Source organism: Coregonus clupeaformis, chromosome 4, assembly GCF_020615455.1.
Source record: "Coregonus clupeaformis isolate EN_2021a chromosome 4, ASM2061545v1, whole genome shotgun sequence".
NCBI lineage: Eukaryota > Metazoa > Chordata > Actinopteri > Salmoniformes > Salmonidae > Coregonus > Coregonus clupeaformis.
Genome location: NC_059195.1, coordinates 24324762 through 24343931, shown reverse-complemented (window position 1 = coordinate 24343931; position 19170 = coordinate 24324762). Strand labels below are relative to the sequence as shown.

The following is a 19170-nucleotide window of genomic DNA, read 5'->3' as shown; positions in this document are numbered from 1 at the left end:
GTTACATTTATCTGATTACAGTTAACCACAAAATACTGAGTTTTAGGGTATCAACGTGTGGAAATAAAAACTGACCTAAACGTCTAAGCTGTTGCTGGTGGGCGTAGAGAGGCCCGCCCTGGAGTGCACTTTTCTGTCCAATGAGGTCCAATTTCGGGGACCGTCTTTATACTCACCAGCCCCCCTAGATGAAGAAGTTCTGTAACACAGCTTTAATTCAGGTTTCCAAGGAAATAAAGTATATCACTAACTTACCTTTAACTTTCTAACTGCATCTTTAACAATCTCTGTGCCTTTCGGTTGATCAACTTCTGTGTTTCCAAGAAACTAGAATAAAAAGGGGGAAAAAAAAAAGTGTCACTTTACTTTAGGCATACAGTTATACAGAATTAAGTCACAATGCACTATAAGACTGTTAAAGTATCTATGAATGCCTTACAATGTCTCTATGTTGTGTATCAAATAAAAAAAGAGGCTTCAGAGTATAGGAGGGTTTGCAGGAATCCCCCCCCCCCCCCAAAAGGCAGCACTACTGCTGCTATCCAACAGATGGAGCCAATGACCTTTAGACCTAAACTCCATCTGTCTATGAAACAGTTGCTCTCAATATGGCTTGCCTAGTTTAGTAATGAGACTCTGTACTCTCCCCGTTAGTGTCTCCCAATGTAATGGCACCAGTCTGTTTCAACATGATTTGGGAGTAATATCAAATAATACAACGATTTAAGGTTTCCTAAGATCTTTCATTCATCAACATAATGAGATGCAACAATTGTTTCAAAATTCAAGCCATTTACATCAGTGGTTCTGCCCATACTGTATACTGGTCTCTGACATTATATCCACTTACCTCCTTCATGATTTAATTCCGCTACAGAACACACAGTGGGTACACAATGGGCAAACAATGCCAAAAATCTGGCAAACGATGCCAAAAATGGCACTTCACGCTCCTATCAATAGAGCGTAAAGATGGATGGGCCTGTATTCAAATGGTGTCAGCATTTGCACCGCCGTGACAAATGCTGTCCGCACTCAAGGACACATATGAGCGCAGCCGGGTTCTGCAAGTGGATGCAGCAAATGACAGATATGCTACATGGGATGGAGTGAGTCTCGTTCCTGACCTATGCATTCTGTTCTGCTGGACTGTAAAGGCTGTTCCACTGTCTAAGCCCAGCCTGTGGTGATCCATCACCTTGGGAAGGTTATTGGCAAAGGTACTGTTCCCTGCTGCCCCTCACTCCCATCCACTGCCTGATGTTATGTTTGCTCTCCTCTCTGCTGTTCCAGTCTTGAGCGGCAGCAGATGTGTCAGTTTGGACTTTCTACTTTAGCCTTTTTTCGCTTCACTTCAATAAGACATCTCGGGAGCTGCTGGATGTGTACTGACAGGCGCTCTGCCTCCAATATGAGGGGAGTCTTTGGGTGAAGCAGAGCAGAAAACACCTCTAGACGGGAGACTTTCTTTCCGGGAGTTTTCCTTTAAGATGTGTGCCGCATAACAAAGACAGAGAAGACTAAACAAATCAGTTGTTTTGTAATGGTCTGTGGGTTTCCAGTCAGAATCTACTGTTGTGTTTACTTTGCAGTCAGTCAGGAAGTTTTTATAGGCTGCCTGTGTGTGTGTTTGCTCTTTGACTGTAGTGTGAAGCAGACACCTTGTTCAGAGCTAGGAAAAACTCAATAGCTTCATATTGAAAGGGTTTTATTTTTGACAAAGCCATAGTCAAAACTATGTATAACAGAAAACTATCAGAGAACTATTCCCAAGTAAACATGACTTTTTCAAAGCCTTGGTAGGTGTGAGACCTGTCAATAGGTATGCATGGTGGCATGCTGAACATCAATCTGAATCAGTGAAAGGTAAAAACTTCCAAAACCTGTGAGGGAACATGATCTTGATTGTTTTAGAAAGGCAGATCATGATACGTACCTTGGCATTGTAGGGTACGTAATGCTTTGCCAGCGCTTCTGGAGTGTGCATCCAGGATTTATCTGAAAAGAGATATCACAGTTGGGTCTCATGTCACTTAAAAATAGAACAATTGTGTTTAAAGTCATTAATCTTTTAAATTGATATACATCAAAGTTCTTTATTTTCTTATATTTAAAGAATGAATCAAGAGAATCTAAGACAAATCCAAACAAAATAAATGTAACTTTAACCATCTTTGGAAACAGCTACCGCCAACTTAAAGTTATTGGAATTACATTGTAAAGGCAGTCGAAGAATGACATTATTTAAGACGATTATTCATAACTGGGGCTCAGCCGCCGAAGCTCCTAAATCTAAATCTCTCCAGCAACTGAGTTAGGAAGGACGCCTGTATCTTTGTAGTGACTGGGTGTATTGATACACCATCCAAAGTGTAATTAATAACTTCACCATGCTCAAAGGGATACCCAATGTCTGCTTTTTTATGTCTGACCTACCAATAGGTGCCCTTGTTTGCGAGGCATTGGGAAACCTCCCTGGTCTGTGTGGTTGAATCTGTTTTTGAAATTCACTGCTCGAGTGAGGGACCTTACAGATAATTGTATGTGTGGGGTACAGAGACGAGGTAGTCATTCAAAATCATGTTAAACACTATTATTGCACACAGAGTGAGTCCTTGCAACTTATTATGTGACTTGTTAAACACATTTCTACTCCTGAACTTATTCAGGCTTGCCATAACAAAGGTGTTGAATACTTATTGACTCAAGACATTTCAGCTTTTCATTTTTTATTAATTTGAAAAAAGTAATAAGAAAAAAACATAATTCCACTTTGACATTATGGGGTATTGTGTGTACGCCAGTGAAAACAAATCTCAATTTAATCCATTTTAAATTCAGGCTGTAACACAACAAAATGTGGAAAAAGTAAAGGGGTGTGAACACTTTCTGGAGGCACTGTATGAATGAAGCGCATAACAATTATACAGCTGACCCATCTGCTAAGCAGTGACACAGCACTAGCTCTATCCATAATCACCATACTACTTATCATCAAAGAGTGAATGAGTGAGATCAATCTCCTGGTAGTGTTCTCAGGGTAGTGCTAAGCGATATGTTATCAAACAACTTATTGACTGAATTTGGTTCAATTACTTGAATTCCATTTAGTTTGTTTTTAGGTGAGCTCAATGCGCTGTTTCTCTAGAAATCAAATAATTCACAAGATAAATTAAGTCAAGAGGTATGTAGGTCGGCGGGCTGAAGGGAGTTGTTGTTTTCATTAAGCAAATATTCAACCTAGTTCAGCGCAGAAAGGTGGTAATTAACTACAATGACCATAATCCATTGTGCCTGTTCTTCCCGGCTTGGACAGAGACTGAGCCTACACACAGACCGCATGTGAGAGGAATGTACACAACACAACAATGAAAGTTATAGAGACAGTTCGTAAGGTAGCTCTACCCGATTGTAGGTGTAGTAGTTGGTAATAAGCAGTCTTGAAAGTATGCCTTCTGTATTTTGAAGAACTAGTCAAATGATTTTGTAAGACAGCTCTGCAGCATACTAGCTAAGTAGGATGATTCAAAGACTGTATGGGGAGCACAGAGATAATGTTAGATGGTTGTTTGGTTGACTGGCTGCTACTGCCTGAGCAGAGATGAGATGACCAAAAAATATTTAAAATAATAAAGTCGTCAAATAAAACTAAGTAATATACACAACTTAAATATTATATTATTTCATAGTAATTTCTTCTCTTTCTATAGATGTTTACCCAACGTGGACCTGACAGAGACAATGGAAAGTTCTCAATATTTTGACAATTGAATGTTCACTATTTTGGGCTTTGAAATTTCCATTAAAAAGCTCTAAAATCTTTTGAATGTAATTATTTCATAATGCATTGAATGTTGTAAAAAAAAATATTGAAACCGAAATCGAAAACTGTGATAATATTTTCAGAACCAAACCGAAACCGACTTAAAAAAGCACTAACCCCCCCTCGCTAAGGAACTGTAAATTCTAACTACGATGAATTGGGGCAGGTCCAGCAGTCACTGCAGCAGAGAAGGCAGGAAGCCCAGCCACATTTTCTATGCGTCAGCACCCAGTCTTGATTAATAGAGGCGTCCCCACCTCTCGTGCCCACTTGATATAAAACTGCAAAAGGCGGACTGTACAGTCACACAAAAAATTGACTGGCACCGGGGGGAAACAAGTAGACGGGAGAAATAAAGCGCTGTGGGCATGAGAGGATGTGTCTGAGAGTGTGAAGGTCAGTTTAATGTGGCATGTGTGTCCTGAACAGTCTGAATCAGTGACAGCTTTAAGGTTACATGTCATGTCGAAAGAGGTGCCTGATGGAGACTACAGGGAAAGTAATCAAACAATAATAGTTCCGGCGTGGTCAAACGTTTTGAGAATGACACAAGTATTAGTCTTCACAAAGTTCGCTGCTTCAGTGTTATGAGATATTTTTATCAGATGTTACTATGGTATACTGAAGTATAATTACAAGCATTCCATAAGTGTCAAAGTATTTTATTGACAATTACATTACGTTTATGCAAAGAGTCAATATTTGCAGTGTTGACCCTTCTTTTTCAAGACCTCTGCAATCCGCCCTGGCATGCTGTCAATTAACTTCTGGGCCACATCCTGACTGATGGCAGCCCATCCTTGCATAATCAATGCTTGGAGTTTGTCAGAATTTGTGGGTTTTTGTTTGTCCACCCGCCTCTTGAGGATCGACCACAAGTTCTCAATGGGATTAAGGTCTGGGGGGTTTCCTGGCCATGGACCCAAAATGTCGATGTTTTGTTCCCCGTGCCACTTAGTTATCACTTTTGCCTTATGGCAAGGCGCTCCAACATGCTAGAAAAGGCATTGGTCGTCACCAAACTGTTCTTGGATGGTTGGGAGAAGTTGCTCTCAGAGGATGTGTTGGTACCATTCTTTATTCATGGCTGTGTTCTTAGGCAAAATTGTCAGTGAGCCCACTCCCTTGGCTGAGAAGCAACCCCACACATTAATGGTCTCAGGATGCTTTACTGTTGGCATGACACAGGACTGATGGTAGCGCTCACCTTGTCTTCTACGGACAAGGTGTTTTCCGGATGCCCCAAACAATCGGAAAGGGGATTCATCAAAGAAAATGACTTTAACCCAGTCCTCAGCAGTCCAATCCCTGTACCTTTTGTAGAATATCAGTCTGTCCCTGATGTTTTTCTTGGAGAGAAGTGGCTCCTTTGCTGCCCTTCTTGACACCAGGCCATCCTCCAAAAGTCTTCGCCTCACTGTGCGTGCAGATGCACTCACACCTGCCTGCTGCCATTGAAGTTCTTGATGATCCGATAAACAATTGATTTAGGTGCAATCTTACTAGCAGCAATATCCTTGCCTGTGAAGCCCTTTTTGTGCAAATCAATGATGACGGCACGTGTTTCCTTGCAGGTAACCATGGTTAACAGAGGAAGAACAATAATTTCAAGCACCACCCTCCTTTTAAAGCTTTAAGTCTGTTATTCTAACTCAATCAGCATGACAGAGTGATCTCCAACCTTGTCCTCGTCTACACTCTCACCTGTGTTAACGAGAGAATCACTGACATGATGTCAGCTGGTCCTTTTGTGGCAAGGCTGAAATGCAGTGGAAATGTTTTTTGTGGGGGACTTTGCAATGAATTGCAATTAATCTGATCACTCTTCATGACATTCTGGAGTATATGCAAATTGCCATCATCAAAACTGAGGCAGCAGACTTTGTGAAAATTAGTATTTGTGTCATTAGCCCCATGTAGCTCAGTTGGTAGAGCATGGCGCTTGCAACGCCAGGGTTGTGGGTTCGTTTCCCACGGGGGGCCAGTATGAAAATGTATGCACTCACTAACTGTAAGTCGCTCTGGATAAGAGCGTCTGCTAAATTACGTAAGACCACGACTTTACATCAAAGCTAGTGCTTTGTGTGAAATTAAAACAAGCGCATTGTTTTCAGAACTACAGTTAGTAGTAAAGCCTTTCGGAGTTCCAGACGGACCAAGCCCTAGTCTGAGTGTCACGATCGTCGTTAAGAGAGGAGGACCAAGGCGCAGCGTGATGAACGAACATGTTTATTTATCTATAGTGATAAATACTGACAATGAACAAAACAACAAACGACTCGTAACGTCCTAGGTAACATAGACCAACACGGAACAAGAACCCACAAACACAAAGGGAAAAACAGACAGTTTAAATATGGCTCCCAATCAGAGACAACCAGCCACAGCTGACACTCGTTGCCTCTGATTGGGAGTCATTCAGGCCAACAAAGAAACAGAAGAACTAGAACCCCCAACATAGAAATATAACACATAGAAAGAACACACCCTGGCTCAACATATAGAGTCCCAGAGCCAGGGTGTTACACTGAGCTCATTATCTCCCCTCTATATACATTCACTTTAATGAATTACACAGGTAATGCTATCTGGGACGGCAGCAATTCATCGCTCATGGGCCAGGCTAGCCATTGCCAGCACTCGGCTCTTACAGGAAAACAATGTCCAATTAATCTCCAATTTGTCTCGTTTAGAGTTCAGCTGGATCGATCAAAAGGCTCCGGGGGACTGAAGTCTAAAATACCTCCATCAGTATTTAAAGCCTCTAGATATCCTTTTTAATTAAATGAAGCGGACAGATACAAATGGTTAAACATTAAGGATAAAATAAAATACAATGGATCTCCAACAATCTCCTCCAACACAATGCAATACAATGATGAGGGGAGCGTACTTGCCAGTGAATGGGACTCAGAGTGGAGACCGTCCTTGTGTTCCTTTTGCACTTAGATTTCCAACCATCATCACCTTGAGGGTAATGACGATACTGAGAATTTTGCCTCAACAGTCGATGATGATTTCGTATTTATGTTGCACTGATTTCAAGGCCATTTTGAATCATATTTAGACCTTTTCTAGACATTTTCAACATATGTTGTTTGTTGAAGCTACAAGAGTAAAGCCTTCCATTATCCCAAAGGTTACTCATCATCATCCTTCCAGAGGATGACTCAAAGGTCAGACTGAGAAGAGCACAACTTTGAATTGCTCAATCAAGAGATAGCCCTCTAAAAACACCTTGTAAACTTAAACCTAAAAAGCATACACTGTATAAGTACAGTGATTGCAACACAATTGCTTCGATAAAGTTGTTCAATGCAGGGAAACAGTCATTCACCACTGCATTCTATCGAGTCAAAGCTGACAATGAGTTTGCTGGGTTTGCAAACCCTTCGTCAAGTCATGCCGAGTTTGGGAAGGAAACCCTGCATTAGCTGAGCAAAGCAGCCATGCAAGCAGTGGTTCACATCTAAAGCTAAGGGAAATGTCATAGGCTAGGTAACATTCATAAGTGTTACAATGACATTAAGGCAGTGCCCTTTGAGGGAACCATTTCCAGAGAGATGCTCATTAATAATTTCCCTGTCAAAGAAAATGCAGCTTTTGAAAAGACAGTAGCTGTATAATGAATGACCCAAACAGTTTATAGGGAACAGCTCTGTTGAAAAAATATATATAATAATTTTGTAGATCACCTCTGACAAGTATACCTGTACATACATGTCATATCTGGGATGAATGGCATTCCACATAAAATGGGACTTAACAGGACCCAAACACATTTAGTACAATCACTCTTCCATCCCCATAAAAATGCTAGCATAAAATAGTTGTCAATAATTCTTACAAGGCACAGCTCCCTATATTATTTGTCCAGCTGCCTCATTTGTCTGCTGGTCAGAGGAGTTAAGCTAAGCTCAAATGGTTTAGCACCTCTAATACTTTGTTTTACAGTTTGTCTGGATATTAACTGCCAAGGTGGTCCAGCGAAATTAAAAAGCCTCTTGTAACCTCTCCAAATGACAAATAAAGGACAATAGTAGTGGATATACAGTATGCCCCCTTGTCGCGAGTGTACACAATCTCACATTTAATGTATTTGTTTCTAATCCTCCCCATCTTGTCATTCAATGGATATAAAACAATCTGGTGGACTGCCCTGATGTCTTACTCCCAATGCATTGATGATAACATACAAATCTATTTCCTGGCCAATCCAAACTCTTATGATCCCTCTTTGAGGAGGAAGTCAAACAGACATATATTTTAATAAGTATAATGTGACCCTTGTTTTTAAGGAGGGCATTCTCTGAGCACCATGAATAATTTTGACATTTCTTCATTATATGGAAAGCCCATTGTTACAAGGATTGAAGTCAATTCCATATTCAGAAATGGAATAGCTCATGGAATCCGGATCAAAATTGCCCCATTCACAATATGAACGCTGAATAAAACAAATTGAGGACTGAAATCGTAGCTTTTTATGAGTTAGCCTATGTACATTATTTTCCTTCCTGTAAAATGGAAATATGGAAACGTGTGTGTGTGTGTGTGTATGTGTGTGTTTTGGTGTGTGTGCGCGTGAATGTGCATGCTTATGCACAACATCAAAATACACCAAAGCCTATCTTTTGTTGTACGCTTTTCAAAGACTGTACAGTACTTTCTATTTTATTACTGCCCTGCAAGTCTCCAACTCTCCTTGATCATCTTCCTCAAGGAAAGCTGCATCCCACATCATCACAAGACCACCCAGTCATGTCTCTGGGCATCAGCAATAAACATAGGTGATAAAAATGATCAAAACCCCTCATGGCAGGACTCGCTAGATATGATCAACTCAACAAAACACAGAAATAAAGGCCCCCATGTTGTCACCAATGACAACCTCCAGATTGTCAACCAAACCTGTACAAGAATGATACTAGTATTACAATGACAAAAACATCCAAAAGTTTGATAAGCATAATAATTTGGTCAGTTGAACACAAGGCTTCACAACGGGACATAACTGTGCAGCCAGACATGTATTATGGTTCCTTTGTGATTCCAAACATCCCTTTTCTTTCATTTATCTCTAAATCATAGGCAGTCTTGCTGTTCAATGTTCAGCGACTGGTAATTGGATGCACAACTCTGGAAAGAAATTGACGAGAGAGATTTGTGCCCAATTATTTATCTGTCATCATCAGATACAAAAGTGTCTCTGTGCCACGGGCCCCTGGTGATTACAGGATAGCCCGTTTCACTTGGAAACACAAGTATATTTTTACCTGTTGAGTTTACAGCTGCAAAGTCTTTGCATGGATGATAGAATCATATACCCTGAAATGTGTTGCTGGTGGACACAGACATGTGTGTATTATTTCAATTTGCAACTCATTATCGTAAAGGTTAAGGTTAGCATGACCGGGTTAGCCACATGCAGCTTATGCTGTTTAAAGAGATATCTGCATAATGTATTATTATTTGGGGATAGCAATTTCGAACCTACCATTTGATTCTGGTAAGGTCAAGGATGTAGGATTAAAAGAAAAATGCACATATCCAGCGTTGAAAACAGTTCTTCACTTGCACTGTGTTTGATGAATTACATGCACTATTTTGATAATTAGGTGTCTTTCATACATACACATACTGCATTATACCATGAGTTAAAACTACCTAATTTTAACTCAATCTGAAAAGTGGGAATTGCTTGTATTGACACCAGACCTGGGTTCAAATACTATTTCAAATATCTCAAATATTTGCACATAGAGCGCCATCAGAAAGTATTCAGAACCATTGACTTTTTCCACATTTTGTTACGTTACAGCCTTATTCTAAAATGGAATAAAAAAAATTAAGAAATCCTCAGCAATCTACACACAATACCCCATAATGATGAAGCATAAATGTAAATGTAAATGTAAGCAAAAACAGGTTTTTATACATTGGTGCAAATTTATTAAAAATAGAAAACTGAAATACATTATTTAAGTATTCAGACCCTTTGCAATGAGACTCAATTGCAATGAGACTCGAAATTGAGCTCAGGTGCATCCTGTTTCCATTGATCATCCTTGAGATGTTTCTACAAGTTGATTGGAGTCCACCTGTGGTATATTCAATTGATTGAACATGATTTAGAAAGGCACACACCTGTCTATATAAGGTCTCACAGTTGACAGTGCATGTCAGAGCAAAAACCAAGCCATGAGGTCTAAGGAATTGTCCGTAGAGCTCCGAGACAGGATTGTGTCGAGGCACAGATCTGGGGAAGGGTACCAAAAAATGTCTGCAGCATTGAAGGTCCCCAAGAACACAGTGGCCCCCATCATTCTTAAATGGAAGAAGTTTGGAACCAACAAGACTCTTCCTAGAGCTGGCCGCCTGGCCAAACTGAGAAATCAGTGGAGAAGGGCCTTGGTCAGGGAGGTGACCAAGAACCTGATGGTCACGCTGACAGAGCTCTAGAGTTCCTCTGTGGAGATGGGATAACCTTCCAGAAGGACAACATCTCTGCAGCACTCCACCAATTAGGCCTTTATGGTAGAGTGGCCAGACGGAAGCCACTCCTCAGTAAAAGGTGCATGACAGCCCGCTTGGAGCTTGCCAAAAGGCACCTAAAGACTCTCAGACCATGAGAAACAAGATTCTCTGGTCTGATGAAACCAAGATTGAACTCTTTGGCCTGATTGCCAAGCGTTGCGTATGGAGGAAACCTGGCACCGTCCCTACGGTGAAGCATGGTGGTGGCAGCATCATGCTGTGGGGATGTTTTTCAGTGGCAGGGACTTGGAGACTAGTCAGGATCAAGGCAAAGATGAATGGAGCAAAGTACAGAGAGAACCTTGATGAAAACCTGTTCCAGAGCGCTCAGGACCTCAGACTGGGGCGAAGGTTCACCTTCCAACAGGGCAACGACCCTAAGCACACATCCAAAACAACGCAGGAGTGGCTTCGGGATAAGTCTATGAATGTCCTTGAGAGGCCCAGCCAGAGGCCAGACTTGAACCCGATCTAACAGCTCTGGAGAGACCTGAAAATAGCTGCGCAGCAATGCTCCCCATCCAACCTGACAGAGCTTGAGAGGATATGCAGTTAAGAATGGAAGAAACTCCCCAAATACAGGTGTGCCAAGCTTGTAGCGTCATACCCAAGAAGACTCGATGATGTAATCGCTGCCAAAGGTGCTTCAACAAAGTACTGAGTAAAGGGTCTGAATACTTATGTAAATGTGATATTTAAGTTTTCTTTAAATATAAATTAGCAAAAATTTATACAAACCTGTTTTTCCTTTGTCATTATGGGCTATTGTGTGTAGATTGATGAGGGGAAAAAAACAATTTAATCAATTTTACAATAAGGCTGTAACATAACAAAATGTGGAAAAAGTCAAGAGGTCTGAATACTTTCCGAAGGCACTGTATGAAAAGAGGCAGTAGTCTAATTGGAATTCATGAATGCCTAATAGGAACAGCAAGATAACATCAGACAAAAATTATGCTCAGTATGTAGCCAGACAGACCAAACAAATAACTTGCATATTAAGGTGAATGAGGAAACGTAATTTATTTAGTTTTGTTTATTTTTACAACCACATTTTGGCATCAGTTCAAATGAATAAATATAGGATGAAGGAACATACAAGAAATAAAGAATATCTGCTAAATACTAATTATAACAAAGTGATTGACACAGGTCTGCAGGAACTTTGCTCATAGGACACTAGAAATATAGACGTAATAATGCTAATTCCCAAATGCTATCGTGAAAGGATGAAAGTCCCAGTGTTTAAAGAGTACAATTAATAATCTGTGCTAAAACATTCAATCTCAACAGGAGGCTTTTAATAACCACCAGTAATGCATGCATGCTGAGAGTGCAATATCGACTCAATATATTGATGAATAGCTAGCGATGAATCTGCACAGTCATGCACTGTAATGAGACCTGGAAAATAACATTATAATCTGTATAAGAAACGTTTGAGCAACTAGATCTGTCATACTCTTTTGTATTTCCTTACCAAGCCCTATTCTTAATCAGTTATGAGCAATGCTCTGGTAATGAATGGTTGTCTCCAAAAGCCCTGTGTTCTGTGTCGGTCTGGGGTAAAATGTCGGTTGTGTTCGGGGAGGGATCGAAGGGACCTTTGTCCTACGCTGAAAGGCTTTAATGCCCTCTTTATGCCAGATGGCTGGATGCGCCTCTGTAGTTCTCTACAATCGCACAGAACTGGACTGTGTGCAAGTATGTATGGGGGCATTTGTGGGCCCATCAGTGCGAGACGGGGAATGGTAAACTGTGCTACTGTGTCTACTTCACTGACTACATTCTGTGTCAGCTGTGAAGCCATAACTTCTCTGTTATGCCCAATCTTAAAATAGACTCCCTAAACGTGCCCTCCAGAGTCGGAGTTCAAAATATGACAAAGTATCAACTTAGATTCTTGTGAAAGTAAAACCTATGAAAAATGACAGTAGCGGAGCACCTTAGCGCCAAGCTGTATTTCAATATCGTCCATGAAAGGGAAATCTAATCTGAACCAGGAGTAGAGATCTGCCTAGCCTGATATGTCTTCATCTCCTCATTGGGTGACTGACAGGGCCGAGGTAAATTATAAAACTGAAATAACATTAGAACACTCAGGGCCACCTGGGCCCAAAAATTGTCCAGTAGTGTCTTTGGACTTTCCGGGTCTGTTGATTCATGCGAGTGGAGGGAGTTGGAGTGGTAGGACAGATGGCAAATACGTCAAGCTGTTGTTGCGAAACCGCAGCGGTCGTGTCAGACATTTTCAGTACTACAGTGCACATGTAGATTACGTAGTTAGCTCCAGGTATAAGAACAAGTAGCTCACCGAAACATGCACAGTCATAATATCAGCTGAAGTAGACGGTGTGGAGAAACTGGGCTTTACAGATGGGGAACAGAACCCAAATCTGTCTGAGTGCTTACCTTTTTTCCTGTTAAAGGCCCGGTTCATACTGGAAAACCTTGTGTCTTTGTGGTCCCTTCTGTGTATTTGCCAATACTCCACCTCAGGAGGGAAAAAAACAAAGTCTTAGAATCTTTTAAAACCTCAGGTCTTCAACAAACAAAACATGGAAAATGTTACCAAACAACTGGCCAGATGTCAGCCTCTGCTTTAAGAAACCCACCCTGTCACAGAAAGCCAATGTTTAGGCAGACAGAATATACGCCAATGAAAACCTAAACCAACCTTCAAAACACGTTGTATTTACCTTTGGGTTAAAGTAATTTACCATCTGAGTATGGGAGGTGACCATTTGTTTTTATTTTTATGGCTAGACTTGTTAGTAGGATAATTTGTCATTGTCGATTTAGCACACTAAACATGACAAATATCTCAAGAATTCTACCACTGCTGGTCGATTTCGTAGTAACAGTGAATATTGCTTGAGACCATTTTCTGGAAAAGGTTTTAAGACTTAGGACTGTTTTACATTTTTCTCAGCCACAATATGTTGCATTACAGTCTAATCTTCCTGGGAGAATGGCGATATGTGCTTGTCGATGGCTGCCCGAATAAATCAAACCAAAGTAGATGCATTATTGTAGCAAAACATCAGTTCTGATTTCAGCAAAGTCCGTTTTAAACTTCACATAAAGCGTAGTTAAATGCTGTCATATTCTCTGCTGGATATACATATATGAATAGTGAATAGGCACGGCACACTTTGGTTATCTACATGTTATCTCCGAACATTCACTGATAATCCCAACCAAGTGTGAACTTTTAATGCCAAAGATACATGGCAAGAAAGAGGGACATCTCAAGTTAAAGTTTTGTTGCAACCTTGCAATCTCTCCCCCCCCAAAACTCAAACATAGTGTATGAATGAAGATGTTGTGAGAAACATCATGTGAGCAGCCAACACATTATGCATGCAATAAAGCATTAACAGCACATAGTCTATCAACCTTTTTTGGTTTAAATGATTAAATAAACTCTCATACAGATAGACAAAGTAAATTCTGCCTCAGAATAGGTCTTGGCTCAATTATTTTGACAGTTGCTGCTTTTTTATTCATCTCTTTCCTTACACATAGTGATTCAAATCCTTCTAAGCCAATTTCTCCTTTGTTTTAAAGTGATTTCAGAAACAGGTAGAAAATCATTTCAAAACTTAAATGTAATGAAGTACTGATTTAACTCTTTATTCATTAGGTAGGCTACATGTGATTCGAACATATTCTGATAAAGCATGAGAATCATGAGATGAGGAAGCATTGAGTTGATCATTGAGGTAGGTTATTGATCATTTCTGAAACCATTGTTCTGGTGTATCTTCCAAAGGCCAATTTCCTCATTTTCTGCTAAGGAATCAAATGGAATACCTCAGATGAGTTCCAAGGATACAAATGACTTTATTGTCCAGACATACAAGCCATTGTGAATCAAACAATAGAATGTCCACTTGATTGAAAAGTGCACTTTAAAATAATTAAAAGGCTCCTGTCTTTGTTATGTATCCCTTTGATACAACGGAAGGATGAGACCTTCCTTTCTAGATGGAAAATGTAGCATTGGGCTACAGTACTCTTTCAATGGTGAATTATATGCATTGCAATGAGGATGGCACTGACCATTGTGTGTAATGTGTCACACTGAAGAGTTCATGGCAGGCACATGCTTTAGCAACCTTAAATCAGATGCTCAACAGAGATTGCATAGGATGAGTAGGTGTACTGTATAGGCACTGAAGGTGATGTATTGTATTTGACTTTGCAGCAGGCCAAGAACATACTTAAACACGTGCTATACCATATTCTGTGACACTCACATATATAATATGTAGCATATACTGTATATAACAATGCTTACAATAGTCCAGCTAAAGACAGTAGTTCCATGCATTTCTCTTTTCATAAGTTGAGACAAACTGACAACTTAACTTCGGAAAGGACATTTTTATTTGCTGACATATGCAGAGGAGCATTGCAACATTCAGGATATAATGACTCTTACACGTGGGGGAGAAAATCACATGTCTAGCTCTGTGAATAGTTCTATGATTTCAGGGCTACTTTTTAAAGAGTGGCGTGGTGCTAAATGCACTGTGGCTCACGCAACGCAGGAGTCTCAAAGGAGAGGACAAACATGCTGTTTGACAGCCAGACCTGAGAAACTGAGCGGTTGTACAATAATAAAATGTGCAAATAGTGATTGAAATCAGAGAGCAGAGAGCAGTAATGTTTCCTTACTCCATGCAGAGAGTAGTCTCAAAGTTAATGGATGTGAACTGTGAGCTGGAAACTGTGATGAAAGCTTTGGTATTACAAATCCATAAACAAGACAGAAAGCAATTGCAAGTGTTCCTATGTCTTATCTGTCCTATTTGAGAGATACAATATAAGCGACAGTTTATTGTTATGACATTACGTGAGCCACCACATGGAAATGCCAGCTCTGACTGACTATTGTGTAGCACCTTCAGCATGCCACTGAGAACCATGATTCCTTCCCATTATGAAAGGAAAATTGAAAACTAGCAAATCACCATAATTTAAACAGAACTATAGCACATATAGCAACAAGCTTCCTACAATAACTATTTGTCGATAAGGATACTAGGATAATGTCAAATGGATAATGTCAAATAGACAAAAAGATTATGTTTAAACATGCAATTATTACGATTATTTTCACAGAGACAACTTTATTTAACAAAGGTCTAAAACCACATTGTGATGTTGGGAGATGTTTTCTTTCTATCTACAATGGTCCTTCAGGGGGCAAGGTTCAACTGGAATGAGCTACAGGGTGTCGATTGGGATTTTTACAAACCAGTATGCCAAAACAGAATAGCTTTGTTACTTAAAAAGACAGCTTGTGTTTGTTTTTTTACGGCCAAATATTGTCCCCGCCTCAGAGCAATGCAGAGTCAAATGAACATGGACAGCAGCCATGTCCACAATTGAGGGGAGACAGGGCAACTTTTCTGCACATCTCAACACATTAGACATAAACAATTGGCTTGGGGCCAAGTCACTTATTTACACTGCTCAAAAAAATTAAGGGAACACTAAAATAACACATCCTAGATCTGAATGAATGAAATAATCTTATTAAATACTTTTTTCTTTACATAGTTGAATGTGCTGACAACAAAATCACACAAAAATGATCAATGGAAATAATATTTATCAACCCATGGAGGTCTGGATTTGGAGTCACCCTCAAAATTAAAGTGGAAAACCACACTACAGGCTGATCCAACTTTGATGTAATGTCCTTAAAACAAGTCAAAATGAGGCTCAGTAGTGTGTGTGGCCTCCACGTGCCTGTATGACCTCCCTACAACGCCTGGGCATGCTCCTGATGAGGTGGCGGATGGTCTCCTGAGGGATCTCCTCCCAGACCTGGACTAAAGCATCCGCCAACTCCTGGACAGTCTGTGGTGCAACGTGGCGTTGGTGGATGGAGCGAGACATGATGTCCCAGATGTGCTCAATTGGATTCAGGTCTGGGGAACGGGCAGGCCAGTCCATAGCATCAATGCCTTCCTCTTGCAGGAACTGCTGACACACTCCAGCCACATGAGGTCTAGCATTGTCTTGCATTAGGAGGAACCCAGGGCCAACCGCACCAGCATATGGTCTCACAAGGTATCTGAGGATCTCATCTCAGTACCTAATGGCAGTCAGGCTTCCTCTGGCGAGCACATGGAGGGCTGTGCGGCCCCCCAAAGAAATGCCACCCCACACCATGACTGACCCACCGCCAAACCAGTCATGCTGGAGGATGTTGCAGGCAGCAGAACGTTCTCCACGGCGTCTCCAGACTCTGTCACGTCTGTCACATGTGCTCAGTGTGAACCTGCTTTCATCTGTGAAGAGCACAGGGCGCCAGTGGCGAATTTGCCAATCTTGGTGTTCTCTGGCAAATGCCAAACGTCCTGCACGGTGTTGGGCTGTAAGCACAACCCCCACCTGTGGACGTCGGGCCCTCATACCACCCTCATGGAGTCTGTTTCTGACCGTTTTAGCAGACACATGCACATTTGTGGCCTGCTGGAGGTCATTTTGCAGGGCTCTGGCAGTGCTCCTCCTGCTCCTCCTTGCACAAAGGCGGAGGTAGCGGTCATGCTGCTGGGTTGTTGCCCTCCTACGGCCTCCTCCACGTCTCCTGATGTACTGGCCTGTCTCCTGGTAGCGCCTCCATGCTCTGGACACTACGCTGACAGACACAGCAAACCTTCTTGCCACATCTCGCATTGATGTGCCATCCTGGATGAGCTGCACTACCTGAGCCACTTGTGTGGGTTGTAGACTCCGTCTCATGCTACCACTAGAGTGAAAGCACCGCCAGCATTCAAAAGTGACCAAAACATCAGCCAGGAAGCATAGGAACTGAGAAGTGGTCTGTGGTCACCACCTGCAAAACCAGTCCTTTATTGGGGGTGTCTTGCTAATTGCCTATAATTTCCACCTGTTGTCTATTCCATTTGCACAACAGCATGTGAAATTTATTGTCAATCAGTGTTGCTTCCTAAGTGGACAGTTTGATTTCACAGAAGTGTGATTGACTTGGAGTTACATTGTGTTGTTTAAGTGTTCCCTTTATTTTTTTGAGCAGTGTATATCATCCCGAGCATGATGAAAATGGTATCAAAACTGCTTTTTTCACAGTCTTTAAGGTCCTTAAGTAGGTGATGTCCTGATTAATAGGGGAATATGATTCATTATGGTTAGTCTAATTTAAGAGTGGTAGATTGAAACAGCCCATTCAATATCTGGAGTTTCTGAGAAAACATCTGTTTTTCAAATTTACTTAAAGGTCCAATGCAGCTGTTTTTATCTCAATATCAAATAATTTCTGGGTAACAATTAAGTACCTTACTGTGATTTTGATCATTTTAATTGAAAACAAAGAAACAAAAATAGCTTCTTAGCGAAGATACATTTCTCAAGCAAAAATGTTGCTAGGACTGCCTGGGAGTGGTCTGAGTTTGGGAGGGGAATATTACCAGGCAGGCCAAAACTCCATCCCACCAAAACAGACAGAAATTTCAGGCGGTCTTTTCAAACAACTCTTATACTAAATGGGCATTATCATCATTTCGACAATTTCACAGTATTATTCCAACCTCAGAGTGTGGAGATATATATATATATATAAAACACAGGAAAATCATGTTTTTGACCACACTGGGCCTTTAAATAATAGCCTACTACAATCAACAGCGGATATCTGGACAACCATATGTATCACTCACTGGAGCGTACGGATTGATTATTCTTTAGACCAATGCTCAAGGGGAAGTGTTCCCTGAGTGCTGTACCTGTACCTTCTCTCTCCTGATCCTGATGTTAACCAACAGGACTTTAGGCCCACAGACCACAGCTATAAGAACAACTTCCACCTCGACCTATTTCCACAGGAAGTCATTTATTTCAGGGACTAACCTTAAGCCAACTCATGACCAGGGGCACCAAGGTATAAAACCCTAACTAATGAAATTAAACCTAAAGTATCCCTTCCATGACATTTCAATGAAAATGTGCACAAAACATAAAGCTATATTCAAGCAAAGCAACTAACTTCACAAAACTTAATTCAATCGAATTGGCCTAGTTCAAGTCAATTGATTAAGAACTGGGCTACACTTTACAGTGTATTCAAACACACTCTTTTGAATGCTGGGAGCAAAACTGTTTCCCTAATTCCCTCTATCCCAAAACTCTACCAAGTCACACTGCAGTATTATGTCATTAAAGGTGAGAACACAGTCAAAATAATGTGCCATGGATAGCTGGAGTAAGTGGCTGTATCTGTCTATTCAAGTAACAATATCATTTTCTCCCCCTTGTGGGCTGTTTGTTCATGCCAATATCTCGCTGCATTACTGCCTATAATGCCTACTACTACACCATTCCATTTTGTTTATGTGGCTTCACTGTTTACAGTCTGAACTTGGTTTGAACTCCTCTTCTAACACAGATTCAATGAATTGCGTTGAAAGGTCAGGACTAAGATACACATGACCTACACTCAATTGGAGTCACTATTTTAGCAGAATCATATCAGTCAACCCAATTCAAATCAATAACTTTTCTTCCAAAAGACTGACCGCAAAAATAGAATTATCCAGAGGCACAATTAAGCGCTAGCCTATATCTAACGGCAACCACTAAGGGAATATAGGGGAGCAGACTGCAATACCCTCTAACAGTGGATGTTTTCTTACTATACTGTTGGACTGTGTATGCCTGGCTGTGATGTCACTCATTATGATTGACAGAAGCTGTGTTTGCTCTTTTTAATGGCTTCCTGGGTTGGTGATTCACCCTGTCTTGGGAGAACCGTATCCCCAATCTTAGCACAGTCT

The 19170-nt window shown here is 40.9% G+C and overlaps 1 protein-coding gene across 8 annotated transcripts in view; it reads right to left on the bottom strand.

Annotated features, from left to right (window-relative positions):
- Window positions 1-19170, bottom strand: part of LOC121554923 (PTB domain-containing engulfment adapter protein 1) — a 150349-nt gene that overhangs the window by 12118 nt on the left and 119061 nt on the right. For all 8 annotated transcript variants that reach the window (XM_041868651.2, XM_041868659.2, XM_041868669.2 and 5 more), the window contains 3 exons: window positions 12773-12854; window positions 1937-1998; window positions 256-327 (listed from right to left, as the gene is read on the bottom strand). In XM_041868651.2, coding sequence (XP_041724585.1) covers window positions 256-327; window positions 1937-1998; window positions 12773-12800 — 162 coding nt within the window. In that variant the 5' untranslated portion in view covers window positions 12801-12854. The remainder of the gene's footprint in view (window positions 1-255; window positions 328-1936; window positions 1999-12772; window positions 12855-19170) is intronic.